General features: G+C 47.8%; 1 protein-coding gene across 4 annotated transcripts in view; it reads left to right on the forward strand.

Moving 5' to 3' along the window:
- The window catches only part of CD58 (CD58 molecule), a 42527-nt gene extending 15699 nt beyond the window's left edge, over window positions 1-26828 (forward strand). The window contains exons 2-7 of one of the 4 annotated variants that reach the window (XM_039242782.1): window positions 1238-1534; window positions 12676-12945; window positions 19460-19543; window positions 22337-22373; window positions 23293-23425; window positions 26621-26828. In XM_039242782.1, coding sequence (XP_039098713.1) covers window positions 1238-1534; window positions 12676-12945; window positions 19460-19543; window positions 22337-22373; window positions 23293-23425 — 821 coding nt within the window. In that variant the 3' untranslated portion in view covers window positions 26621-26828. The remainder of the gene's footprint in view (window positions 1-1237; window positions 1535-12675; window positions 12946-19459; window positions 19544-22336; window positions 22374-23292; window positions 23426-26620) is intronic. The other 3 variants (XM_039242781.1, XM_039242780.1, XM_039242783.1) reach the window with 3 other exon arrangements.
- Window positions 26829-27143: the final 315 nt, after the last annotated feature.

Genomic DNA, 27143 nt, shown 5'->3' on the forward strand with positions numbered 1-27143 from the left:
GTGGAGAAGGCAGGAGTGTCTGCTTGAAGCATTAGCTTCTGTGCTTGACTGAACGGGGTCCGGCGGGGACGGCAACGGTTAGAATGAGCTCTCCAGTGTCCCCGAGCTCTCACTCTGCGTCTTGCCCCCTGACTTGCTTCTCAGTCATTGTTTCTGATCTCAGCTGAGAGCCTCAGTCAGCCAGCCAAGAAGGATGCTTGACCGACACCATTAACTCCTCCGTCTCCCTCACCAACCCCTCCCCCGCAGCCACTCATCCCTGTTGCGTTCTCTCCCAAGCAGCCCTTGAATCTGCCCTTTTTATCCGTTCCCACCGCCCACAACCTGGTCTGGTCTCTCCGGTCCTCCCTCTCCGTGCTCCTCCAGCACTGACCTTGATTCTGGTTTCCCTGCTCCGTGCCTGTCCCCAGCAAGCACGCTCCCCTCTGCCGGCAGGTCTGCCGAAACTTAAATTACATCATGCCTGTCTTGTGTTTAAAGGCTTCCTATGCTTTTTCTTCCCATTTGGATAAATCCCAAACCCTCACATGTCTTACCTGACACCCCCAGGCCCCCGCTAATGTGTATTGTCACCTGGCCTTGCTCACCTCTCCAGCCTCATTCCGCCCCCATGACTCAGTTGCTGTCTTTGTCTAGCCATCAGGAGCTGCTCTGATCTCCTCAAACATACCTAGGTCCTTCCTGACTCAGGGGCTGCCTTTCTGGAGGTGCTGCTTCCTCTATCAGAATGATTACCTCTCCTCAGCCAGCTCCCCTTTTTGTCCCTCAGGGATGCCCCTGGTGCAGCGTTAGCGTGACTTCCCGGGGAAGGCCCTCGACGGGGCGGCCCCCGCTCCCCAGGCCTGCTTTGTCTTCTCCACACAGTGGGACTTCCTGAGGGCCTAGAGTGACCCCTGTCTGGTCGGCTGTCATGTTCCCAGGCTCGCCCACAGTCCCTGGCATGGGTTTGGTGCTCCATGAAAACTGAATCCAGTTCTTGCATTTATGTGAGCCCTATCCCTCATCCCCTCCCCCCCCCGCCCTGTAAAGAGTAAGTGCCACATGATCATGCATGTTCTACTTGCTGTATTTTCTGTCAGCGGTTTATCAAGTTAGCACAGAAAGTAGCTGATGAATCATTCTGCTAAATTTAACTTTTTTTTTTTTTTTTTTACCCCAAAGAGCATCTTGGAAGATGGCTTTCTATTATCAATAAAGTCGTGTTGTTTTTCCTAATCAATTTCTTTGTCCCTCCTAGGGTTCCCCAGCTGTGCTACCCAGACCATCTACGGAGCTGTAAACCACAGCGTGACTTTGTACACATCAGGCTCTGTACTCATTAAAGAGATTATGTGGAAGAAAGGAAAAGATAAAGTCATACAGTGGGACGAGGAGGACTCCCACGTCAAAGCTTACCCACCTTTCATAGATAGGGTTCATCTAGACCTCAAATCAGGAAACCTCACCATCTTCAATCTAACATTATCGGATGAAGATTGGTACGAAGTCGACTCTCTGAGCATTACCAATACCAAGTTCTATCTTCAAGTGATTGGTGAGTATCCTAGAAGTTGGTTTGTTTCAAATGGCAAATTGCCAACTATTTTAAGAGACTAACTTAAATTAATGGTTTATGAGGAATAAAAGGATTAGGTCTCTTAGGCTGTCAGAGGTTTCCTCTCCGTCTGGCACACAGGGGCTGGTTTCTGTCCCCTCATCACCCTCTGAGGAGGGGATGTGACCAAGGCGGAGAGAGCAGCCCCAGCTGGGCGGGGCCCCTGCCACCCGCATCACTTGTCTTACTAGGAATATTCTGGAAAGGGATGGAATGGTAGCAATGGGCTCAGAACTCTTGGAGCCCCTTTGGTAGATGATGCTCTGTTTCCACCTGCACCCCACCCCAGGAGGCGGATTTCTTTTTTCCTCTCTTATATCACTTTACACTGGAACCGGAGAGAGGGTACACCTTCCTCCCTGCTTCTTGCCGGTGCTTCTGGGTTCTTCTCCTTCCATGTTGTTATCATCTGTAGGCTCATGGGCACAGCCCAACGTTTCTGGGTCATCTGACTGCCTGGCGCCCTTTTGCCACTTCTGATGTTCTGGCTGTCATTAATTCTTAGTGATTATAATATTTAAATACATAACTCTAATATCCTGGCTTCTGAGTCCATGATCTTTCCTGTGATGGTCTTGTCCTCCCTCCCACCCCCACCCCATACATAGAGCCTAGAAGTTGTCACCACCACTCATTCTAAGCCCTCCACTGTGTCACGCCCGGTGCCCCCACTGCCATGTGAAACCCCTTTCCCTGGTCAGCTCTGCCATTCTGTCACTTTGTATGGCTCCCACCCTCCTGAGGCAGCCCAGGCATGCTCGCTCACTGGGCTCACTGGAAGACCGGCGTAGCTTCCTGGCTCCTTTTTATTTTTATTTATTTATTTATTTATTTATTAGTGATGATCACCTGATTTTTTTTTTTTTTTACAAATAGTTTATTGTCAAATTAGTTTCCACATAACACTCAGTGCTCATCCCCAAAGTGCCCTCCTCCATGCCCATCCCCCCCTCCCCCCCACATCCATCAGTCCTCGGTTTTTGTCAGCATTCAAGAGTCTCTCATGGTTTGCCTCTCTCCCTTTCCCCCACCATTTCCGCCCTTCTTCTCCCCCTTGTTCCTCCGTCAAGTTCCTCCTAATCCTCCTATACGTGCAAACATGTAATATTTGTCCTTCTCTGCCTGACTTATTTCGCTCAGCATAACACCCTCAAGGTCCATCCATGTTGCTACACATGGCCAGATTTCATTGTTTCTCATTGCCATGTAGTATTCCATGGTATAGATAAACCACATCTTCTTGATCCATTCATCTGTTGATGGACACTTAGGCTCTTTCCATGTTTTAGCTATTGTGGAGAGTGCTGCTATGAACATTGGGGTACATGTGCTCCTATGCCTCAGCATTTCTGTATCCCTTGGGTAAATTCCTAGCAGTGCTATTGCTGGGTCATAGGGGAGTTCTAGTGTTAGTTTCCTGAGGAACCTCCACACTGTTTTCCAGAGGGGCTGTACCAGTTTACATTCCCACCAACAGTGTAGGAGGGTGCCCGTGTCTCCACATCCTCGCCAGCATCTCGAGTTCTCTGATTTGCTCATTTTAGCCACTCTGACTGGCGTGAGGTGGTATCTCAGTGTGGTTTTGATTTGTATTTCCCTGATGAGGAGGGATGCTGAGCATCGTTTCATGTGTCTGTTGGCCATCTGGATGTCCTCTTTGGAGAAGTGTCTGTTCATGTCTTCTGCCCATTTCTTCACTGGGTTGTTTGTTTTTCGGGCGTGTAGTTTGGTGAGTTCCTTATAGATTCTGGATATTAACCCTTTATCTGATATGTCATTTGCAACTATCTTTTCCCATTCCGTTGGTTGCCTATTAATTTTCTGGGTTGTTTCCTTAGCTGTGCAGAAGCTTTTAATCTTGATGAGGTCCCAACAGTTTATTTTTGCTCTTGATTCCCTTGCTTTTGGGGATGTGTCAAGTAAGAAGTTGCTGCGGTGGAGGTCAAGGAGGATGTTTCCTGCTTTCTCCTCTAGGGTGTTGATAGTTTCCTGTCTCACGTTCAGGTCCTTTATCCATTTTGAATTGATTTTTGTGCATGGTGTGAGAAAATGATCTAGTTTCATTCTTCTGCATGTTGCTGTCCAATTCTCCCAACACCATCTGTTAAAAAGGCTGTCTTTTTTCCATTGGATATTCTTTCCTGCTTTGTCAAAGATCAGTTGGCTGTATACTTTTGGGTCCACTTCTGAGTTCTCAATTCTGTTCCATTGGTCTATGTGTCTGTTTTTGTGCCAATACCATACTGTCTTGAGGATAACAGCTTTGTAGTAGAGGCTAAAGTCTGGGATGGTGATACCTCCCGTTTTGGTTTTATTTTTCAGTATTACTTTGGCTATTCGGGGTCTTTTGTGGTTCCATACAAATTTTTGGATAGTTTGTTCTAGTTTTGAGAAGTATGCTGGTGCAATTTTGATTGGAATTGCATTGAATGTGTAGAGTGCTTTAGGTAGTAATGACATCTTAACTATATTTATTCTTCCTATCCATGAGCATGGAATGTTTTTCCATTTCTTTGTGTCTTCAATTTCCTCATAAGTTTTCTATAGTTTTCATCATAGAGATCTCTTGTATCCTTGGTTAGGTTTATTCCGAGGTATTTTATGGTTTTTTGTGCAATTGTGAATGGGATCAGTTTCTTGATTTCTCTTTCTGTTGCTTCATTGTTGGTGTATAAAAATGCAACCGATTTCTGTACGTTGATTTTGTACCCTGCAACTTGGCTGAATTCTTGGATCAGTTCTAGTAGGCTTCTGGTGGAGTCTGTCGGGTTTTCTATGTAGAGTATCATGTCATCTGCGAAGAGTGAAAGTTTGACTTCCTCTTTGCCAATTCTGATGTCCTGGCTCCTTTTCAAATAGGTCGGACTCACATGGCATGTCCACCTGGGTTCAGTCCAGTGTGCTGGTCTATTCCATGCTCCCACACCATGGCCGCAGAGAAACCCATCACCTCGCATAGTCCCCCACGTTAGGTTCCAGTCACCTGCCTCAGTCAAGTCCAACATGTCCCCTCTTCTCAAGGCTCCAATGCCCCTCCACACACCCCCAGACCCACTTCTCAGTGGAAGCCTTTGCTTCCGGTCTCACTGTGGAAGAGAAGGCACTCAGAGGACACATTCCACAGGACATCACCCTCAGCCCACCTGCCCTTGAGCCTGCTGTCTCTTCCTGGTCACAGAGGACCACGCCCTCCACTGTGCCCCGAGCCCCCCTGTGCTCAGGGGACGGCTGCTGTGTTCCTGCAGTGATCTCCTCCGTGAGCTGCCAGCTGGTCCCCACTGGCAGGCGGTATCCCATCAGATACTCATGCCCCCTCCACCCCCCAACTACCGCCCACTTGCTCTCTTGAGTTTGTAGAAACTCTCCTTCAAGAGTTGTCTGTGTTTGCTTTATAAACCCCTTTCTCCTGTTCACTTGACCCCACTCCGAACAGGCTTTCACTCCGTCACCAGGCCAAAGCTCTTGATACCCCCGTTAATGAATCCAGAGACCCGCTCACACTCAAGCCACATCTTTCCTGCCACTCGGCAGCACCCGACATGGCTGGTCATTCCCTGCCCTCTTCCGGTTTTCTTTTAACTCCCCAGCTGTCCCTTCTCAGCCGCCTTGGCTGGCTCCCACGTCTTGCCAACCTCTGAGCACTGGGGACTTTAAGATGGAAGCCACTGTCCTCTGTCCGCGTTCACACCCAGGTGGGTGTGCTCATCCCGTGTCGGGCTTTACTATCATTTCATCGCTGATAGTGCACGGATTGAGAGCTCTAGTCCAGACCACCACTGAGGCCTTACCTGTGTTTCTCCTGCCTACCGTGCATTTCCACTCGGACATCTGATTGGCCTTTCAAATTGAGCCACGTGTCCAAGAGCGAGCTCGTCAGCTTTCCTTTGAACCCTGTTCTTCCCCAAATCTTCCCCTGCCTGGTTAGCGGCATTTCCATCCTTTCATTTGCTGAGGCTAAAACCTTTATGTCGTCTTTGACACCGTGTTTCTCTTCCTCTTCCTCTTGAACACCATGTTTATTCCACCAGGAAATTTTTTGGTTTCACAGAATCTGACCGCCTCTCAGCCCTTCCTCTGGTGTTGGTCCAGGGCCGCTGCATTGCAGCTGGAAGATTGCCACGGCCACCTGATTAGTCACCTGAGATTGCTGCGGCCACTTGATTGGTCACCCAAGATCACTGTGGCCACCTGATTGGTCACCCTAGATTGCCGGGGCCACCTGATTGCCCAGCTTCTACCCTGGCCCAATTCCCCACCCCCCTTTTATTGAGATATAATTGACATATATAGCTCTGTAAAGATTAAGGTGTACAGCATAGTGCTTTGACTTACATAGTTTATTTTGACCACACTTTGTTTTTAAATACAAGCAGCCAGAGTGATCTTCAAACAGAAGCCAGGGCATGCCATTCATCTGCTTAGAGCCTTCTAGGCCCCCCCCCCCCCCCCACTCTGATCTGTAATGGCCTGCAAGGCTGTATGGCATCTAACATCCATGACCTCCTCTTTTTGTTCTCAGGTATCCTAGGGTTGCCCTTGCCTTTTGGCTGACTTTTCTGTGCTACCCACTCGCCCCCCCCCGCCCTTCCCCCAGCATTCCCAGCTGAGCCTGTACCCATCTCTCCCCTCTATGGGGTCTCAGGTTCACTTGTTTTCTCCTAGAAGAAGGTGTTGTTCTCGCCCTACCGCCTCTAGGCCAAAGGCATTTTAGGAAGATCCAACCATCGGCCAAGTGTGTAAGGTGGTTTCCAGGGGATGGAGTAGAGGCAGAAAGTCCAATGCAGAAGTTGAAGTCTGAGCCCTCCAAGTCCTGTTGGAGGCAGTCTTGGTGGAACGGGGCGGGATGGCGAGCTGGATAAACAGCTGCTATTCACCAGTTCACCTGCCCGCTCTGCTGAAGACATTAGGAGGGAGAGAGAATTTCTCTCTTGTCTATCCTTATAGCCCCAGAGCTCAGTAAGGGACTTCAGTAGGCAGTAGGCATTCCACAAATATTTGTTATGGAAATGAAAGCAATCAAACCAGGTGGTTGGGCCATGGGAGGTACAGCTGACAGAAATGGGTGCTCTTAGCCTGGGTGGCCGGTTTGTCCAGAAGGTCAACTCCATGTAGAAGAGTGAAGTTTGGGCAGGGTACGCAGGCATCCTGTGAGAACCATGGATGCCGTTGATGAAGCAGAAGTTTCAAAACATGCAGGATGGGAATCTGGCAGTTTATAGAGCCAGCAACTACAAAGATTGCTTTTGAATCTAGATAAGAATGGAATCCATTTTTTTAATTTAAATTCAAGTTAGTTAACATACAGTGTAGTATTGGTTTCAGGAGTGGAGCCCAGTGATTCATCACTTACATATAACACCCAATGCTTATCCCAACAAGTGCCCTCTTCAGTGCCCATCCCCCATCTAGCCCAACCCCTCAGCCAACACCCGCCAGCAACCCTCAGTTTGTTCTCTGTATTTGAGAGTTTCTTTTTAATAAAACAAATTATTCCTAAGAGGGGGGAAAAAGTGTCTCTTAATGGTTTTGCCTTCCTCCCTGTTTTTATCTTATTTTTCCTTCCCTTCCCCTATGTTCATCTGTTGTGTTTCTTAAATTCCACATACGAATGAAATCACATGATATGTCTTTCTCTGACTGACTTCTTTTGCTTAGCATAATGCCCTCTAGTTCCATCCACATTGTTGGAAATGGCAAGACACCACATCTTCTCTATCCATTCATTAGTCAGTGGACATTTGGGCTCTTTCCATACTTGGCTATTGTTGATAGCACTGCTATAAACATTGGAGTGCATGTGTGCCTTCAAATAAGCATTTTTGTATCCTCTGAATAAATACCTACAAGTGCAATTGCTGGGTCACAGGACAGTTTTATTTTTAATTTTTTGAGGACCCTCCATACTGTTTTCCAGAGCAGCTGCACCAGTTTGCAGTCCCACCAACAATGCAAGAGGATTCCCCTTTCTCTGCATCTTCACCGACACCTGTTGTTTCTTGTGTTGTTAATTTTAGCCACTTAGACCCGTGTGAGGTGGTATCTCATTGTGGTTTTGATCTGTATTTCCCCGGTGATGAGTGATGTTGAGCATCTCTTCATGTGTTGGTTGGCCATCTGGATGTCTTCTTTGGAGAAGTGTCTATTCATGTCTTGCCCATTTCTTCACTGCACTATTTGTTTTTTAGGTGTTGAGTTTGGTAATTTCTTTATGGGTTTTGGATACTAACCCTTTATCCAATATGTCATTTGTAAGGATCTTCTCCCATTCCGTTGGTTGCCTTTTGCTGATTGTTTCCTTCTCTGTGCAGAAGCTTTGTATCTTGATGAGGTCCCAATAGTTCATTTTTGCTTTGGTTTCCCTTGCCTCTGGAGATGTGTCAAGTAAGAAGTTGCTGTGGCCAATGTCAAAAGGTTGCTGCCTGTTTTCTCCTATAGGATTTTGATGGTGTCCTATCTCATATTTAGGTCTTTTGTCCATTCTGAGTTTATTCTTGTATATGGTGTAAGAGAGTGGTCCAGTTTCATTCTTCTGTGTGTTGCTGTCCAGTTCTCCCAGCACCATTTGCAGAAGAGACTGTCTTTCTTCCATCAGATACTCTTCCCTGCTTTGTCGAAGATCAGTTGGCCATACATTTGTGGGTCCATTTCCGGGCTCTCTATTCTATTTAATAATAGCATGCATGTTAAGAGTCATATCATAGGGTTTGTAAAACAGCTAAAACACTTGAATCAGTTTCTCTTTATTATAATCTCAATGAAATGTTGAAAAATAATTTAATTTTTAGAATTCCATAGTAATTCAACAAAGGTGCTTGATTTCAGTAGTCAGATCAACCAGATAGCCCTTAGGAAGCTTAATTTGCCAGAGTACAGGGGAGGTGAGTTTTGATCAGGAAGCAGTGATATAGGCAGCGTTAAATGTGGAGCCCCAGTGTCCGGCTTGAGAGTCTGGATTTTAGCCTGTAGCAGTGGGGGGCCACGGTAGGCAGTACTGGAGCGGATAAGTAACTTGATAAAATCTATTTTCAGATGATTAATCGGATGGTAGGTGTTTATGGTAAATTAGAGAGAGAGGAGACACCAGTTTGTAAGCTGCTGTGACCATCCAGGGAGACAGAGGTGTTGCTAGTAGGTATTTGGAAAGGGAAGAAAGGGAATATATTTCTAAGAAAGAGCCAATGAAATAATTCGACTTTGGTTATAAAAAGACATAAGATGACTTAAGATTTGATGCTTCACACCTGAGAAAATGATCAGTCATACTTTTTCATGGGGAAATGAGGAAAGCATACTTCCTTCAGGGCATGTTAATATTTAAGTGACTTGGTGATCTTCCGGAGACACGGGGCTCAACGGGAGATTTTCAGAAAGGATATTTTAGGCAGGGGGATTTCCTGGCACCCCCTAAATTCAAGCCATCTGTGGCCATTCACTTCCTTCTGTGTGTAAGTTGATACTTGGTTTCCTTCTTCCCTCAAAATCCCCTTCAAATTTCCACCACCAGTGTTCATTGGGTCTTGCTTTCTTTTTTTAAAGCTACATTAAAGATGTTGATGTCCAAATAAGTAAAATTGACTGCTCTCTCCTTAAATAATCTAAAACGACATGACTTTTGGTTCAAGTTAATAGAAATATACAAATGTGATCACATGCGAGCTGAATCCATTAATTAGAAATTGATGAGGCTCTCTGAGGGGTGAAGGAAGTGCATTTCCTGCCAGTTTAAAACTGCTTCAGGTACGGATGTAACTAGCATTTGTTAGAGTTAGCCGTGGGAAGTCCCATGGGTGGTGCAGGGCTATGAAAGTTCTAGACAGAGATCTGAGTCATAGGAGCTCCGACCCCGATGCCACAGGAGGGTTCGCATACTTTTCGCTGAGCAGGACAGGCTCTTGAGGTTTGCTGGCTGGCCACGGTGGTGTAATGAGGCCGCCAGAAAGCTTCTCTCCGGTGAAGTGAGCTCTAACACCACGGAAGATGATGCGAGCTCTTCCTTTCAAATTACTGTTATATCCCGCTAGACCTTTACAGTCTTTAAAGCGTTATATTCTGTTGTACAGATACAAATGAGACTGGTTTAGCAACGGGTTCCCCCACCTGTAGAACAAGAAGCCTGGGCTAAGTGAGGTCTTAAACACTCTTGGCCGTGGTGACGCCTCTCGCGGGGGTCCAGATGCACAGATCCCAACTCCGGGTGGTATCGCAACGCTGGCGGAGAGCCTGGCCTCCTTGTCCTGTGCTCCGGTGCACCTGGCATCTCCGTGCCCGCACTGCATGGCCGTCCGTGTGGCAGGTGCTGCCTGTACCATCTCATTTCATCCTCATCAGAGTCCTAAAGGGGATATCTATTTGTTAATTTATTGCACAGGAGAGGAAACCTAGGCATGGGGCGGGGGCAGGGAGGGGGGTAGTGATAAGGTAACTTGCCCAGGGGTTAAATGGCGTGAACCCAGGCACTCTGGCTCTTAAATCCATGCTCTTAGCTACCACACTGGTCCTTTTCTAGAGGGGAGCTGATGGAAGGATTTTACATTTGATAAAGTGGAGAGAATAATTTGAAACTGCCTCCCTGAAAGCGTCTCCCTCTTCCCTCCCTCCTTCCATCCCGCCATCCCCCATCCCTCCACCCCCCTACCCCCATCCCTCTATCCCCCCTTTCCTCTACCCCTCCCTCCCTCCATCCCTCCAGTATCTGTTCTTACAGAGGGGCCACCTGCGCTTGCTGTGCCTCATCAGATGCTGTGGTTGAGAGGCGAGTGGTGTCTAGCCTGTTCCTCCCAAAGATGCACAGTGTTTTGGGGAAGGGAGCGCCCATGAGGCCCTTCTTTTCAGTTTAGAAAGCGTCAGATGTCATACGAGACCTTGGCCACACTGGGCCCTGGGTCAGAACCTGAAACAGAACGCACGCCGCGCCCGCCTCCGCGCCCCCTGCGGTGAGGGGGCCCGGCAATCTGCAGTTTCAACAGGTACTCCTGGCGTCTCGGGCACATTAAGATTTGAGAAAGGCGTCTACGGAGCATTTCCAAGGAACTAGAAAACTCGGTTTCATGCCGCTGAGAAGTGTCCAGGCCGGTCGCAGAGGCCGGCGCGCGAGCACGCAGAATCTGGAAGCATCACCCTGAGTCTCCGCTGTGTCACACGGCTGCCTGGAGCTGCTTCAGGACCCGGCTCCGTGCGCGGGGGGCGGGACGGTCCCGAGGAGGCTGACGAGGAAGGATCTGGGCTTTCCAGTGTTGGGTCAAGAGAACAATCCCTTATCCTTCTGAAGGATATGGGTCTGTTGCTTGCAATTTAATTTGGGGAAGGCTTTCCACTGCCTACTTCCGGGCCCCATCTAACAAGCTGTGTGAGCCGATCCAACCTAACAACTGGGGGGAAGTCATGTATGACTCAGGTCTCTACCTGGGTGTGTTACTTAACTGATTGAGAAAGAAGTGTTGAGAAGATGGGAGGGGAGGGGAAGAGGAGTTGAACACTTTCAGGTTTTAGATTATTTTAGATAAATGATTAGAATGTAAGCATTCTTTTGCCTTAGTATCGTTTTTATTTATTTTTATTTTTTAATGTTTTATTTATTTCTGAGAGAGAGAGACAGCATGAGCAGGGGAGGGTCAGAGAGAGAGGGAGACACAGAATCCGAAGCAGGCTCCAGGCTCTGAGCTAGCCATCAGCACAGAGCCCGACGCAGGGCTCAAACCCACGAACCGTGAGATCATGACCTGGGCCGAAGTCAGACGCTTAACTGACTGAGCCACTCAGGTGCCCTGAAAATATTGTTTTTAAATGGCACCATGGTATTCCATCATCTCGATGAACGTTAATTTGCTTTAATTTGCTTTTTAATAGATACATCATGTTTTGAAATGTATTATCCAAATGCTACCATGACCATTTTCTGGGTAGTCTATATACTTGTGTGTGTTTTCTCCAGCTTCTTAGGGTTAGTTGTTGCAAAGTAGAGATGCAAGAAGGTATATGAATTAACAAAGAAATGAATGTCTAATGGAATAAACTAGCATTGTGGCTCTTAAGCCATCTTTTTAAAAAATTTTTTTAATGTTTATTTATATGAGAGACAGAGCACGAATGGGGGAGGGGCAGAGAGAGATGGAGACAAGAATCTGAAGCAGGCTGCAGGCTCTGAGCTGTCAGCACAGAGCCCTATGTGGGGCTTGAACCCACGAGCTGCAAGATCATGACCTGAGCTGAAGTCGGACGCTTCGCTGACTGAGCCGCCCAGGTGCCTTGCTCCTATAGCCAGAAGGGGCCACTTGCTGGAGGAAGGCCTCTAGACCAGCAGGTCCGTGACAGGTGACATCCCTACTCTGCTTATCAGCAGGGCCCGCCCACACTATCACTCCACCATGTGTTTTGCAAACACTCTTCAGTCCGATGTCTTTTGGAATTAAACATTTTTAGGTTTTAGAAAGGTAGTATTAACTCTTTCCTCTAGGCATGTTACAAAGCACCTACTTAGTTCGGGGGACCGCCCCATACTCAGGCACATGAATATTCTTAGAACAACAAGATAATGAATATTTGAAGTGAGTGAGAAAAATAAAAACGAATCCTTTCCATTCAGATCAGGGTTTGCAGCTCTGAGACTCTGCTACTATCTTGTGTAAAATCTAGCTTTCTGAATTAAGGATAAGGGATGTGGTGCTTGTATATAGTGTACATGTGAGCAGATAGGCCTGACCCTGACGAAGAGAGAATCCGCTCCCCTGGGTGCTCAAGGAAGGCGGTCCACTTGCCTTTTCAAGCTTCTAAGGAAGTCAGGGGCTCCTCAAACATTTGGAGAAGATGAGTCGGAATGTTACAGAGACAGGGGCGCCTGGGTGGCTCAGTCGGTTGGGCGTCCGACTTCGGCTCAGGTCATGATCTCATGGTTCGTGGGTTTGGGCCCCGCGTCGGGCTCCGTGCTGACAGCCAGCTCAGAGCCTGGGGCCTGTTTCGGATTCTGTGTCTCCCTCTCTCTGACCCTTGCCTGCTCTTGCTGTCTCTCTCTCAGACATAAATAAAACACTAAAAATTTTTTTTAAAAAAAATGTTAACAGAGACATTACATTTCTCTCTTCCAGAGCCTCTTCCGTCTCCAACACTAAATTGCTCAGCCACTGCTGAAAAAGACATTATGGTCAGCTGCATGGTCCCCGAGTCCTATAATAGCAGATACAGGAAACTTATAAATTACTCATGGAACTGCTTCTCGGCACAGTGTCAGAATAGGTCCAATTCATCGGAAGTTTTTATTGGGCGGGAAGCTGATCTGTCACAGGAAATACAATGTATCATCAGTGACCCACTGTCCAGACAGACCTCATCACTGCGTTTGGCAACCTGTGTCCCAGGTGAGTACGTAGCCCAGGGCGTTGCGGCCAAGGTACCGTGTACAAGTGGGTTCCAGGGGCCACTGGTGGCTTGTGAGTTTCAAACCACAGAGGTGGTGGCGGACATACGTTCCACACATTTGATAGGTACGAGACGTTTCCACAGACACTCCATTATAACCTAGAGCTGACGTAGTTTAGCCCTTTCTGTGTCAAGCAGCATTCTAATACATTTGTTAACTAATTCAGTCCTCACACAAATGGATGTGTTGGGTGCCAGTAATGCTTTCTTTAGGTTTCATGGGGAGAAACCAAGACGAAGGGAGTTTAGTTTGATGGCCGAAGATCAACAGCTAGAAAAGGACAGAGCCTGGCTTGCGATCAGGCCATGTGGCCATCAGCCCTTGTTCTTAACTGTTCACAGCACCGCTTTATAATTTCTTAATAACCACTGGGTTCTTAGAGGTTGCACGCCTGCTGCAAAGAGTGTGCATTTGATACATCTGTCGAGGCTAACCCTCCATGGCAGTGTCTCTTGCCTGTACTCCTTTTATTTTGCTTAACGTGTACACTTGTAACATGCAGTTTTTATTATCCGCCCTCTACAATATGCCCCTGGTTCACAGACAAAAGGATCAGTGATTTGAAAGTGGTTCATTAAAACATAAAAGAAGAGAGGAAAAGAGCAACCGCTAGAATTCAGAATAATACTCCTAATTGTAAATGGGATTCTGGGGCAAATACAAAATATAAGCTGCCTTGGGCCAGGATGGGGTGATTCTGTGACTCCCTTTTTTTTTTTTTTTGGAAGAAGCAACTGAAACAGAACAAGGCAATTCATAAATCTAATGATTATACAGAACATGAATTATATCTGATTCTTGAGCCATTCTCCCCAAGTCTCCCATGTATTGTCCTTTCTGAAATTTGGCAAATAACGATGCGGCGGCATTAAGGTAATGCTATCACTTTCGGACAAAGCAGCACGACTTCTCAGGTAAAACAAACGCGTACTTCCAGACAGAATGCACAGTGAGTCCCAGTTCGTAACTGATGGTCGTGGTCCTTAAAGACCGAGAAAAGACCAGACCCATAGAGGGGCCACGCAGAGCGGCACCCTGTGCACAAGTCACACGACCGTGCAGATTTGCAGGCCAGCTGCAAAGTCAATGACATTGTCATGCTTGGCACCGGCGTTGCTGTTACGTCCACCTGGTGGGTGTCGCGTGCTCTCCTGGGTGACAGTGTGGAAACTCAGCCTGTGTGCTAGCACGTAGTTGTGGGAACAAAACACAAAGCCGGTGTGCTTTTTCAGCTTTGGTGTGTGTTTAAGGCACATCACCCACAGGAGAAAAAAAGGATTTTATGCAGAACGAACCAGCAAGTTGAAATCTTGCAAAGCTTCGCATGTCCCAAGCATCAAATACTTTGGTGGAAATGATTTCTGAATAAGAGCCTCTATAGAATTGTATGGAATACTTTAAGGAAATTTCCAGCATTTTGCCCTTGCATTAGGTTTTCATTTAACCTTTCCCATTAGAACTGAATGCCCTGAGCTGCCCTTCCCTGTAGATCCCTTCAGAAAAGATTGTCATGAATTCATCCCTCTCATCGATGGGATATAATATTGCTGATTTGCAGACAAAGCCTTTTTGTTATTAAATAATGATGATTTCATCCTTCTTTTACATTTCCACCCCAAACTGATAGTTCACACCGCATTATGGAATTTGAAAGTGTGAGAAATACTGCCTGATAGTTCCTAGGTCATCTAAATCCTGGAGTAGCGCTGATGTCTGGAGCCCACAAAACAAATGATGAAGGACCTTTTTCTTTCCCCCTACATCTGGGGCCCGAACATTATGATCTAAATGGTTCTTTACAACAATAAATCTCTCTCTCTCTCTCTCTCTCTGTCACCATGGATGATTTTTGAATACTTTTCTGCAGGGTTGCATGCATGATAACAGATAGAAATTCACATGGATGTAACGGTTAAATACCGAGTCTTTCTTTTCTTACGTGCTGATGTTTTAAATCTAGACGTTCACACTTGATGGTTGAAACATAGTAACTCACACTCACCAGCCTGCTGCCCCACCCTTCGCAGGCCCCCACCCCACCCCCCCGCCCATGACCGTCTTGTTTGTTGCCCCCCCCCACGTCTAGGCTGGCTGGACCAGAGTTGTTATTTGCCTTTTGAGAGTGAAGAGACAGGTTCAGCCGGTGGGGTGACTTCCCCAATTTCACTTATGTAATGCAGATAGAATTAAGATTTAGGTCTTTGAATTCTGGAGGTTGTTTGTTTCTCTTTTTCCCATGACCTCATCCTGATTCTGTGTCTTAGAATAAGTCAAATTAAGAAAAATAATAATGGATTCCTTCACTGGGATTGGCTGGTAAAAACCATACCATGTAGAATGGTGGTACACACTATGGGGAGCCTATAGTGCCAGGGATGAGGTTTCTTCAATAAGTAAATTATAGGGGGACCTGGGTGGCTCAGTCGGTTAAGTGTCCAACTTCGGCTCAGGTCATGATTTCAAGGTTTGGGGATTCGAGCCCCGCATCGGACACTGTGCTGACAGCTCAGAGCCTGGAGCCTGCTTCATATTCAGTGTCTCCCTCTCTGCCCCTCCCCTGCTCGTGCTCTCTCTCTCTCTTTCAGAAATCAATAAACATTAAAAAAGAATGTTTAAAAAACAAGTAAATTATAAGGGGAAGAAAAACAGAGGTAATGGGGAGCTTAGAGATTAAAGACCTTTAAGAAGCCTATAATTCATTGCAATACATGGGCCTTGTTTGATCCTGATTCAGAGGAAAATGAAAAAAAACAGGAGAGATGTTAGCGGTGACTGCATATTTGATTATACTAAGCGCTAAATTATTTTTTTAATTTAAGCGCATGATAAAGGCATGGTTATGTTTTACACATAATCCTTATCTTTTGGAAATATGTACTGAAATGTTTATAGCTTAAAAATTGTGCCCCCTGGAGCCAAACAGGGATTCCTGTCTCTACCTGCATCGCAGTAAATGGGAAGGGAGAAGGGTAGAGGCCAGTCCTTCCTTTTATTTATTTATTTATTTTTAATATTCTTTTAGTTTTTGGGAGAGTGCCAACAGGGGAGGGGCAGAGAGAAGGGGACAGAGAATCTGAAGCGGGCTCTGCGCTAACTGGCTGATGGCAGTGAGCCCGACGCGGGGCTCGAATTCATGAGCCTCGAGATCATGACCTAAGCCGAAGTCAGACACTCAACCAATGGAGCCACCCAAGCGCCCCTCGGTCCTTCCCTTTAAAGCCCCACCCAATGTGGCATGCATGACTTCCAGGGCCACCCACTTGGCCAGATGGTGGTCACGGCCATGGCTGCTGGGGGAGGCTGGGAAATGTCCTCCTCAGCAGGCTGGCCATGCACCCATTTAAAACACAAGGGTCCTATTACCAAAGGAAAACAGGGAGGTTGGGTGCTGGGAGCCCATCGGTGTTTCTACCACAATGAATATAACCTTTATCATTTTAAAATGGAGACAAAATGAGAAAAATTGAAAGACTGATATAAATAGTAGATACAAGGAGACGTTCTCGCTTTTTTGAACCTCACCGGTCATCTCCTGTCCTCCACGGGGCCTCTGCTCCTAGTTTAGAAATTCTGGGTCTCAGCCAGAGGCCGTGGTGTCTTGAAGGACCGTGGTAGTGGCAGACTTTGGGAGAAGTGGTTCGGGTCAGGGCACATCGCCACAAGGAATTGCTAATGGTTCAAGTGGGGGAGAAGGGTTCCTGATAAGACGTGTGCAGATGACCCCACCGAGACTGGAGCGTGGAGTGGCGGTATAAGTAAGTTTGATTTGGGACATGTTGTTTCAGGTGCCTGTCGGATTCTGAATGGAGATGTCATAGAAGATGCTTTGATTTATGAGTCTAGGTTTCTGGCAAATAGTTAGCATTGGAGAAATAAGTTTGGGGAGAACCAGCCTGTAGTCGGAATTTAAAGCCGTAGGGCCAGATGAGATCACCTGCTGAGCAGATAGGACAGAGCACTGGACTGGGCATCTAGAGGGCTGTTGAGAGGAAGAGGGCCCAGCAAGGGAGACAAATATAGGCCACCAGGGAGGCAGGAAGAAGACTCCAGCATCGTGGCATCCCAGGAGCCATGTGAAGCAGGAGTTAGCACCTGTCCATGCAGCGACAGGTCATGAAGGACGAGCAGAATGGGAGAAAGGGTTTGGGAAGGGACTGGATCCAGTAGAATTAGATTCAGCGGTTCAAAAAAAATTCTTTTTTTTTTAATGTTTTATTTATTTCTGAGAGAGAGACACACAGCTTGAGCAGGGGAGGGACAGAGAGAGAGAGAGGGAGACATAGAATCAGAAGCAGGCTCCAGGCTCCAAGCTGTCAGCAGAGCCCAACACGGGGCTTGAACCCACAAACTGCGAGATCATGCCCTGAGCCGAAGTCAGACGCTTAACCGACTGAGCCACCCTGGTGCCCTGAAAAAATTCTTTTAAGGTATCAAGTGGCTTAAAAATATAGATGACTTCTATGGAAACCAACTTCACAATAAACTATTTAAAAATATATGTATATATAGATGACTTCTTTCACATTAAAAAAAAAAAAAAAATCCAAGGTAGACAGCCCTGGGCATATTGCTGCTTAATGAGGTCAGAGACCCAGGAACAGCCCAACTACCTTCCACCTCCCCCCCACCCCCACTGTTTCAGGCAGGAAGATCCAGAAAGGGGAGACTTTGGAAAAATACCACACAGCCCGTCTTACATCTCATTACCCAACACTTAGTCACGGCAGCAAACCTAGCTGCCAGAAAGGCTGAGAAATTAATCTTTTGGTTGAGTGTTAGTATGGCCAGCTGAAAATCTGAATTCTGTTCCTAGAGAGGGGAGAATGGATATGGGGGGGTGGGTAACTAGCAGTTTCTGGCCAGGGGCCTCTCAAGTCAAACCAATAAGTGACTTCCTGTTAGTTCTAACCCATCTCTGTTCCTACTACAAAGAAAGGGTGTGGGCTCTACACATTCTCCGTCTTCCTTTATCCACTCGCTTTCTTTCTTGGCTCCCTTCTCCCTTCCCATTTGTGGGTGCCGTTAGGGACCCCAGCCTGCCCTTACCAGTGCACTGTCATCATTTTGCTATAGCCTTAAGTACTCTGCCTTTGGGTTTTTAGTAGCTGGGTAGGGTCCACCCTGTGAACGCCATCCTTTTCAATTGAGGACACTTAGGTCATTTTCGCTTTTTGATATCGTAAGGAAAGCTGCGGTAAATGTCTTGGTGCCTTTTTTTTGGAGGCAGAGGAGGGGCACGTCACTGACAGCTTCTGCAGGTGAGCACCTTAGAAATGGAATTGCAAGGTCAAAGGATCCTTTGGAGATCTCTCCTCCTTAGGAGAGAGCCAGTAGCATCTACTCCATAGGGTGACGGTAATAGCTAATAGCTGTTCTCTGGTCAGTCAGTGCTCCCAACTGCCCTCTGAAATAGGCACACTCATCCATCCCATTTACCCCTTGAGAAAACTGAGGCACTGAAAGGTTAATATTGAGTACTCTCTCAATATTGTAATGGTTCAGGGAGACTGTGGGCATATCACTGAGTACACTGTCTGGCTACTTTATGACAAACGTTTTTACTTAAGGTTCATTAGGCTCTAGAGCCAAAGTGCCTTACTGAACACATGGTGCTGAGTTCAGCCTCCACAGGCAACGTGGAATGGCCTAAAAACAAAACTTCTAATGCCATATTTGCATCTTTTAATAAATAACACTGGGCTTGTAACCTATCAACTTTGTGCACATAAGTTTATTTAGAAATACAGTCGATTCTCTTTATTCGTGGTAGTTCTGTTTCATAAAGTCACTGTGGATATGGAATTAGTGAATACTGAATGTTGCTTCTGGGAGATGCACGGTTAGGTTTCCTGCAAGCTTCTGGTCATACATTTTGGCAAGAAATCAATAAACAGCCTTGCTGTGTGTGTGTGTTTCTATTTAAAGACCCCTGATTTAACATACACTGTTGACTCGTGAACTGTGGATTCACGGCTGACAAGCACTGTGACTTAGGCCTAAATGAAGCTAATGGACGACACACATTTTCTCTGGAAGGCACGTCCCAACCTTCTTGCACTTGGGAACACTAGACAGCACTTTAGCACTACGTTCAGGGCCATTGTAGACAATGAAATAGCCAAAAGACACCCACAAAAAACAAACACAAAAATGTGAAAAGCGTGGCACTGGAAAGACCAGGAGTAGGAGAGAGGCAACAGGAAGGCAGAGCGCGGCCTTGTTCGGCCTCAGCCAGGGAGGTGTGCACCTGACAATAATTTGATTTTTCCCCATTCTGCTGCACGTGCTTTCCAGGGACCACGAATGGGCTGTGAGTATTGATTTGGGGACTACAGATACATTTTAGCAAGTATGTAGATTGCAGCTATGGAGTCTGCAAATAAGGAGAATCAACTGTCTCCTGTTTTGATCAGTCCAGCTAATTGTATTTCTTTTTTTTTTTCTTTTGACAGATAATTCAAGGGTCCATTTTATGATTATACCAGCAGTATTCTTGGTGGTGATACTGGTAGTGGGTTTTTTGCTGTATGGCAAGGGTATGTATACCTTCTCTTTAAAAAAATGAGTTTTGGGGCACCTGGGTGTGTCAATCCATTAAGCATCTTGATTTCGGCTCAGGTCTTAATCTCACTGTTTGCGAGATCGAGCCCGTGTTGGGCTCTGTGCTGATAGTCTGGAGCCTGCTTGGATGCTTGGAATTCTCTCTCTCTCTCTCTCTCTCTCTGCCCCTTCCCCATTTTCTCTATGCCTCTCTCTTTCTCTGTCTCTCAAAACTAACTAAATAAATAACAAAATAAATAAGTAAGCGTTAAAAAATAAGTTTTCAAGTTTGAATTGGTTTTTCACAGGCCAGAAAATTAACAGTTTGGAAATTAAAACAAAGTTTGAAACTGTATGCATTTTGAAAGAAACAAAGCTTTTTGTTTTCTTTTGTTTTACTTGCTGCCTAAGGGTGTGCCAGGTTTCCCAAGGTTTGGCATTACCTTAAGGTGAAATGAATCCTTAGGCCATCGAGAGCTTTACAGAAGTGGGAAGCCAGCCAAATATTCCACATGGTCTGTTTCAACATATGTTCTACTTCTGGTCTCCCAGCTGGCTTTCGTAAAAGGCCCCTTGCCCTTGGCTGCCAGGGCTGCCATTTCCATGTCTTCTAGCCCAGAAGGAGGTTCCAGGTAGGAGGAAGCTGTTGTTGAGTGTGGGTGACTTGGAGTGGGTGATCACATCTTGTATTGCCTGCGTTCCCCTCCTGAGCCTTCCTGAGCCCTTTAGAGATTGTGGGCCAGCCTAGCAGGCCGTCTGTATGCCCCAGAGAACCGGTGACCTGTGCACATCCGGTTCTTTCCCGGTGACGAAAAGCCCGTCCCCAAGCCCCAGAGGACACTAACCAGGCTGTAAATGTGAAGAGGAGATGTTCTTGAAGCCCCGACACCTTCCATATCTGCTTTTGCCAGAAGGCTGTTTGCAAGACCGATTTGCCACTCCCCCAGGGAATACTGAGGAGCAAGCTTTCAGCCAGGTGATGGCACATAGGACTCGCGTCATTTCACGTTCATGTCAGGGACCAAGTTTGCCAACTTAGGTGTCGGGTTCCCTAGACTTGCTCTGTTGAGTATGGTAGACATTAGCCACATGTAGTGGCTTAAATATCAAATTTCATTAATTACATTTAATTTAAAATTCCTTTCTTAATTTGCACTATCCACCTGTTAAGTGCTTGGTATCTACATGGAGCTGGCGGCTACCGTAATCGGGCCAGATAGAGGATGCCGTCATTACAGGAAGTTCCATAAGTCAGTGCTGACCTTCAGTACCGTTGGCGTGTTGCCTCCAGAATATGATTTCCCAGGGGTACCGTTTCCATGTTATAGGTAGCAAATACCATGAAGACCCCAAGGCAATAGATTACTAGTCAGTTGATTCTCCTCTAAATAAGAGATAAAAATTAGGTCAAGAAAGTTTTGAGTCTTTGTTACCAGTGAGTAAAATACTTGGGGAGCTCAAATGTGCTCTTAAGAAAGTTATTTTTGGGGGCGCCTGGGTAGCTCAGTTAGCTGAGCGTCCGATTTTGGCTCAGGTCATGATCTCACGGGTCTGTGAGTTCGAGCCCTGTGTTGGGCTCTGTGCTGACAGCTCAGAGCCTGGAGCCTGCTTTGGATTCTGTCTCCCTCTCTCTGCCCCTCCATTGCTCTCTCTTGCTCGCTCTCTCTCTCTCAAACTAAATAAACATTAAAAAAAAGAAAAGAAAGTTATTTCCAATCTCCAATAGCAGCACTGTTATTCATGATCTCCTTGACAGATTGGCCCCCAGAAACTAAAGTCAGTTTCCACTCAGAGTTGTTGCAGCTCAGTTACCAGAACACCTGAACCAAAGAATGATGGCACTAAGTGTCCATATCATTCCAAAATGGTTGGTTGATTTAACTTAAAAAAAAAAATCCATTCCATGGAGAGGAAATTACTCCTGTGATCAGTGCCGACAGCACTCGATAACCCAAAAAGAAATTGTCTTGAAGAAAGACCTCAGCTGGCTTCACAGCCCTAAAGCCATACATGGGCAAAGGGTGGGGCATTGGCCTAGAACCTTCTGAGGGGCCCATTGAACGGAAGCAGTAGTGGGTCACAGCTGACCAACACTACGGCCATCGGCGTGACTCCAGATGAGGGCTAATGCCTTTTACCGAAGGAGGGGGCCTTTTATGGAAGCCATGCGTGTGTGTGTGGAAGCCATAACTTAACGTCCCAAACCGTGCCATCCAAAATGGTGGCCATGAGCCACATGTGGCTGTTGAACCCTTGAAATGTGGGAATCCAAACTGAGACGTGCTGTAAATACAAACTACACGCTGGGTCTATAAGACTTGGGATTGAAAAGAGGATGTGAAGTATCTCATTAGTAATGTTTGTACTGACTACATGTGAGAGTGATAATATCTCTTTTATATTGGGCTCCTCAATCAAATACACTCTGAGCAGTAGTTTCACCCAGTTCTTTTGACTTTGAACTGCGGCTCCTAAAATTTTCAAATTACCCTTGTGGCTCCCCTATCCCTGGGTGGTGTCGGCCCCTCATCTGTAGTCTCATGCAAGAGCCGCTGTAGAGATCCTTATTCGTTAACAGTTTGGGGGTTTGTTTTTCTATCACCTGATGGCCAGTTGGGGAACGGCCCTCTGGAGTACCTCTGTGGTTAGTTTGATTGAAGCATGTAGGAGAGCAGCCTGACAAGGTTTAGAGTTTTCCAGATTCGGGTCTTGATCAGGCGGCCAGTACCTCCGGATTTCAGCTTTTCTTTTCAGCCCTGTAACTAAGATGGAAATGTCTTCATTTGTAGATCATCTGAAATGTTGTGGAGAAAGAGCCAGAACCGAGTAAGTACCCTGTAGACTGTGTGGGGCTGGGAGGAGGGGCGTGAATTGTAGGTCGTGTCCCAGAACTGAACAGCCCTGGTGCAGAGTGCCTGCTACATGGGAACCACGTGCTGTGTACCTGACATTCGCCTCGAGTGCACACATCCACAGAGGCATTAACTACGGGTCCTTAAGCACCTCCGTGCATGTGAGGAGGTATCGTCACCACCTGCTTAGGGACAGCAACAGTGAGAAGGCGGGTCCTGTTGCCAAGTGGCCAAGCTGGGATTGACTCCACGGGGTAAACCGTTAGCCTCCCGCTCCCGTCCCCAGAGAATAGGACCGAGCATTGGGTTTACTTACGGAGCCAGGGTCAGAGCTGGGCCTGCATCAATGAGCAAAAGATGGGATCCGGATGTAGTTGACAGCAGCGATGTTGCCTGAGTCGCCCGAAGGAGGTTCCAGAAGGGCCCCTGTCCCCCGCCAGATCCTTGGCGGTCAGGAAGAGGGGCCCAGGAGCTGGACTTCAGAGGGCAATGGGGAGAGGCAAGGATAAGGGCTGTGAAGGGCGGGAGAGAGAGTGACAGGTCATCTTCTCTGGGGCGGCGAATGTCAGTGGAGAGAGGAAGATGGGGCTGGACCGGCATTTGGGCCAAGCGAGGGTATTAAGAGTGGCCAAGAGGTCTGTAACGTCTCCTTCTGGGAGGCCACGGAGGATTTCTGAGCAGAGCTACACTGCAGGCACAGCCCTCCTCTGGCACAGCCTAGGCGTTCATAGACCAGCGGGAGGGCACGGGGCCGCTGGTTAGCCAGTAGATGACACAGTCCGGCCGAGCGGAGAGGGCCCGAATCAAGGTGGTCGCGGTGGAGATGCGTGTGGAGGGCCAGGGATGGAAGGAGGTGGGGAGGTCACACTCATGAACGTTTCCCTTGCTTGCAGGCTCCCGGGGGTCCTCTGCCCACCCACCCCCCCGTCACGGGCCTCAGACCAGTCACTTCCACTGTCTCTGCCTCAGTCGTCTCATGTGGGAAATGGGCATAACGAAGGTGGAGAAATCAGAGTAAGAGTGTAGGTACTAATAGCACAGAAATAACAATCTGGGTAACCAAGGTAATGAAAATAATAAAATGCTTAGGACAAGTGACTGGCCCAGAATGGTAGTTAATAAGTGTTATCGTGTCATCATGGTTATGAATTTTATTGTTGTTTGAGAAAGAAGCCAGAAGTGACAGAAATGCTGACGCCCTGTGCCCAGAAGCCGGCGGCACTGCCAGGCGTAGCAGAGGAATCAGACAGGGCTTTTGTTGGGGAAAGTGAGTCTGTGCCATGGCTGGCTGTGTTTGGGGTGTGGGCACAGCACTTGGGTGGTGAGGCCTGGCACTACCAGCAGAAGTAGCTTCAGGGGCTGGGGCTGGGGCTACACATTGGAGCTCGTCTTCATCAGGGCAGGAACTGATGCCCTGACGCCTGAGGTCCTTGAGAAAGAAAAGCTCAAGGCCTGTGGGTGGCGGGTAGAGGTAGAGGAGCGGGGGTGGGGTGGGGGGGAAAGACGAGTCTGAGGGGAGAGCCAGGGTGAGCCCTGCCAGAGATCCTTGGCAGGCGGGCTGAGTATTAAAGGTGAGGAGAGGCTCAGAGGCAGGACAGGCGGCCAGGACTTTTGGTTTGGTTAAGTGAGTTTACGATTTTCAAGAAAGCCACTGGGTCAGCGGTTGGCGTGGGAATGGGGCGGGACCACTGTGCAGCAGTGGGTACCTGTGTGCGGGAGGGCCCTTGGGCCCTGAAGCTGGCTTCCACCCCAGCTGTGGGGCAGGACATGCCCAGCCCACCAGGGAAGCCGGCTGTGGCAGGAGGCCGGCTCTGTGAGCTGCAGGTGCAGGCTGGGCAGGGGCAGCGCGGCTGTGAGGGGTTGATGGGCCAGGAGGCTGTGCGGAGAGGGCTGCAGGGGGTTGGGGGGGACAATGGACGGGGTGAGGAGCAGGCATGCCAGTGGGGACCCCGGGGGGAGCCAGAGGACCGGGGTTACGGTGTGAGATGGGGATCTCAGATCTGATCCGCAGCGGTAAGCAGGAGTGCCAGGGGAGGGCGACGCTCCGGGTGGGGCCCCTGCTGGGACCCTGCTGCTAATGGCGGAGGTGTGGCCCAGGGAACGGGTACTGTGAATGTGGTTCAGGGGCGGCCTGTCTGTGTCCATCACACATCCATACTGTGATGGAGTATCCCAGGCCTCAGCCTTCACCTGCCCCTTTCCTCATTGAGTGAATTTTCCCAAGATCCCTTGAGCAAGGTCGGGCACTATGTTAGCTGGTGGCTCGAGGCCATGCGTCCAGGGAGGCTAGACATTGCGTGGGATTCAGAGAAACTATATGTTAGGGCCCCCATGGCTGAGAAGCTTGCGGGTGCCCCGGAGAGAATGAACAAGGATATAAGCAGAAGGGCGTAGGCACGGGGTGGTGGAGGCCAGGATGGGTGATGTGGATGGCCAGGGCTGGGCAGTCAGCCAAGGGGAGGTGAAGAAGCCAGAACAATAGTGAAGACTGTGAGGGGAGTAGTTGCATGCAAGCTAGACCTTGAAAGCTGGAGGGGAGTAGAAAAGGTGTTCCAGCCCGGAGGACTGGCAGAGGCAAAGACATGGAAGGGAGCTCAACCCTGGGGGTTTATTTGATGGAGAGGCTGGCCTGTGTGGCATCAAGCTGAAGAAGTGGCAAAGGAGGGAAGTCAGGGACATTACGATGGCGTGATATGGGAAGAGGGAGCCATTGCAGGTGCTTGAGCAGGAGAGTTTTGAAAAGCACAAAGAGCAGCACTTTGGAATAATGAGACTAGGAAGGTCAGACTGACCTCTGCGGGTGACATCCTGGGTTGAAATCTGGGTCGCACAGGGGCCGGGTGTGGGAGCTCAGACCTCTTGGCGTATTTTTGCTTACTCTCCAAATTTTATACTTTGTGTGTTTCCTACCTGCTTAATAATAATTTTAAATTCAAAGAGCCCACTGTGGCTGCAAGGGAGAGGGGGTCCCTAAACTCAGCAGAGTTATATATATGATGGAGGGGCAGGGATTGAAAGGGGGGTGGGGGAGGGGACAAGCATAACCAGGACCAAGGGTCAAATTCTCACATCTTGGTGAGGATGGCATCAGAAGGAGTCAGTCCCAGTCAGAAAATATCCAAGAACAGCCAAGTAGGTTTCAGATCTTCGAAGGGAAATGGACATATTACGCTTCTCACCCAGGCCGTTCAGTGTAACAATTTCTGGGAGCGCTGGTAGTCTCCATTTTGAGGTAAATGCCTGGAAAACAGATCACAGAGTCAAGTTAACAAGGGAGCAGAGAGCCCGTTTCTCTGGGAAGAAAGATTTGCAGGCAATATCTCTCTCAGCCTGAAGGTGAGCTTGGGAGGCAGGCCTGATTCTAGGCCAACAGGTACAACAGGTGTGGGCGTGGGTGACGGGCGCCCCTCCCCCCCAGGGGGAGGCCGGGGAGCAGCAGGGCCCCCCACCCCAAGCCCTAAGCGGTGCAGCTCTGAGGAACCTGTACCTGCTGGGACGAGCTTGAGAAGCGCCTCCCACTCCAGCCCCCCTCAGAAACTCACAACACCTGTTTTTCACATCCTAGTAGATTCTTAGTACGGAAAATGCCTGCTTTGCTGCCCTTTCCCTACTCCCTGTGACCACAGAACTTTTTTTTTTTCCTGATCCTTTGTTACCAGTGGAGTACAGATATTTTGGAAACTCTGATCTGGTCTGGCCTTTTGAGGTTCGGACTGAGGCTGGCAGAAGGCAAGAACCGGTCTCTGCCCAAGGAGGCTGTAGCTCTCTGTTTGGGCTCATTTCCTCTGAGCTAACCCAGGACGATTCTGTCATCGCTACAGAGATGACTAAACAGGAAGAGAAGCTGAGGAGGGAAGAAAAACCATCCTCAGGGGGCTCACATAAATACCTGCTAGAAGGAGTGACAGTTTATTAAGGGTTCTTCAGGTCTCAGCTTTCTTACGGGAAATTTCAATTTCAATTCAGTTTCAAAGGCCGGGTTGGTTTGAGGAGAGGGAACTGGTAACGAGTGCTCTGTACTGAAGGCAGTACTTCAGGCGGACCTCGGACTCCCATCCCAGGAGGGTTCAAGACCAGCTTCCCTCCATCTCTGCTCCCTAGAGCCCTTGGTTTTGATGGGTTTATTATAAAAGGGCTATTCACATCAGAATAGGAAGGTAACTAAGACCCTTGGTCTGTATTTTACAGCTTACTAACATGAAATTCTTTCTTTTTATATAGCCCCAGTTGACCTACAAGATGAACTCAAATGTACAGTAACTTATTTAAGTAACAAAAAACCACCTGATTGTCAACCAAGTATGACATGATCTTCAAGGACATCCTGGAATTCCAACCTTAAGTGATCCTTCAGCAGAAGGTTTTTTTGGGGGAACATTTGGGGGGGCTCAGTCAATTGAACTTCTGACTCTTGATTTTGGCTGGAGCATGATGCCAGCGTTGTGGGATTGAGCCCCGTGTTGGGCTCCATACTGAAAGTGGAACCTGCTTGGGAGTCTCTCTCTCCCTCTGTCCCTCCCCTTCTGGTACCACTCTGTGCCTTCTCTCTCTCCCCAAAATTTAAAAAAAAGGGAAAAAGGGGTTTATTTTTGAAGAAATGTCAACAACCAGCATTAGTAGTTGTTCTGATAATGCTGCTGTATATAATGACATTATCTTTAAGAGTTTTATAAATTTTATGACAAGTATGTACATATGTAAATAAATACCGGAGCCATAAGTGGTTTGGTTTTTGGTGTCCTTC

This window comes from Hyaena hyaena, unplaced genomic scaffold (assembly GCF_003009895.1).
Source record: "Hyaena hyaena isolate Hyena2069 unplaced genomic scaffold, ASM300989v1 scaffold_217, whole genome shotgun sequence".
Taxonomy (NCBI): Eukaryota; Metazoa; Chordata; class Mammalia; order Carnivora; family Hyaenidae; genus Hyaena; species Hyaena hyaena.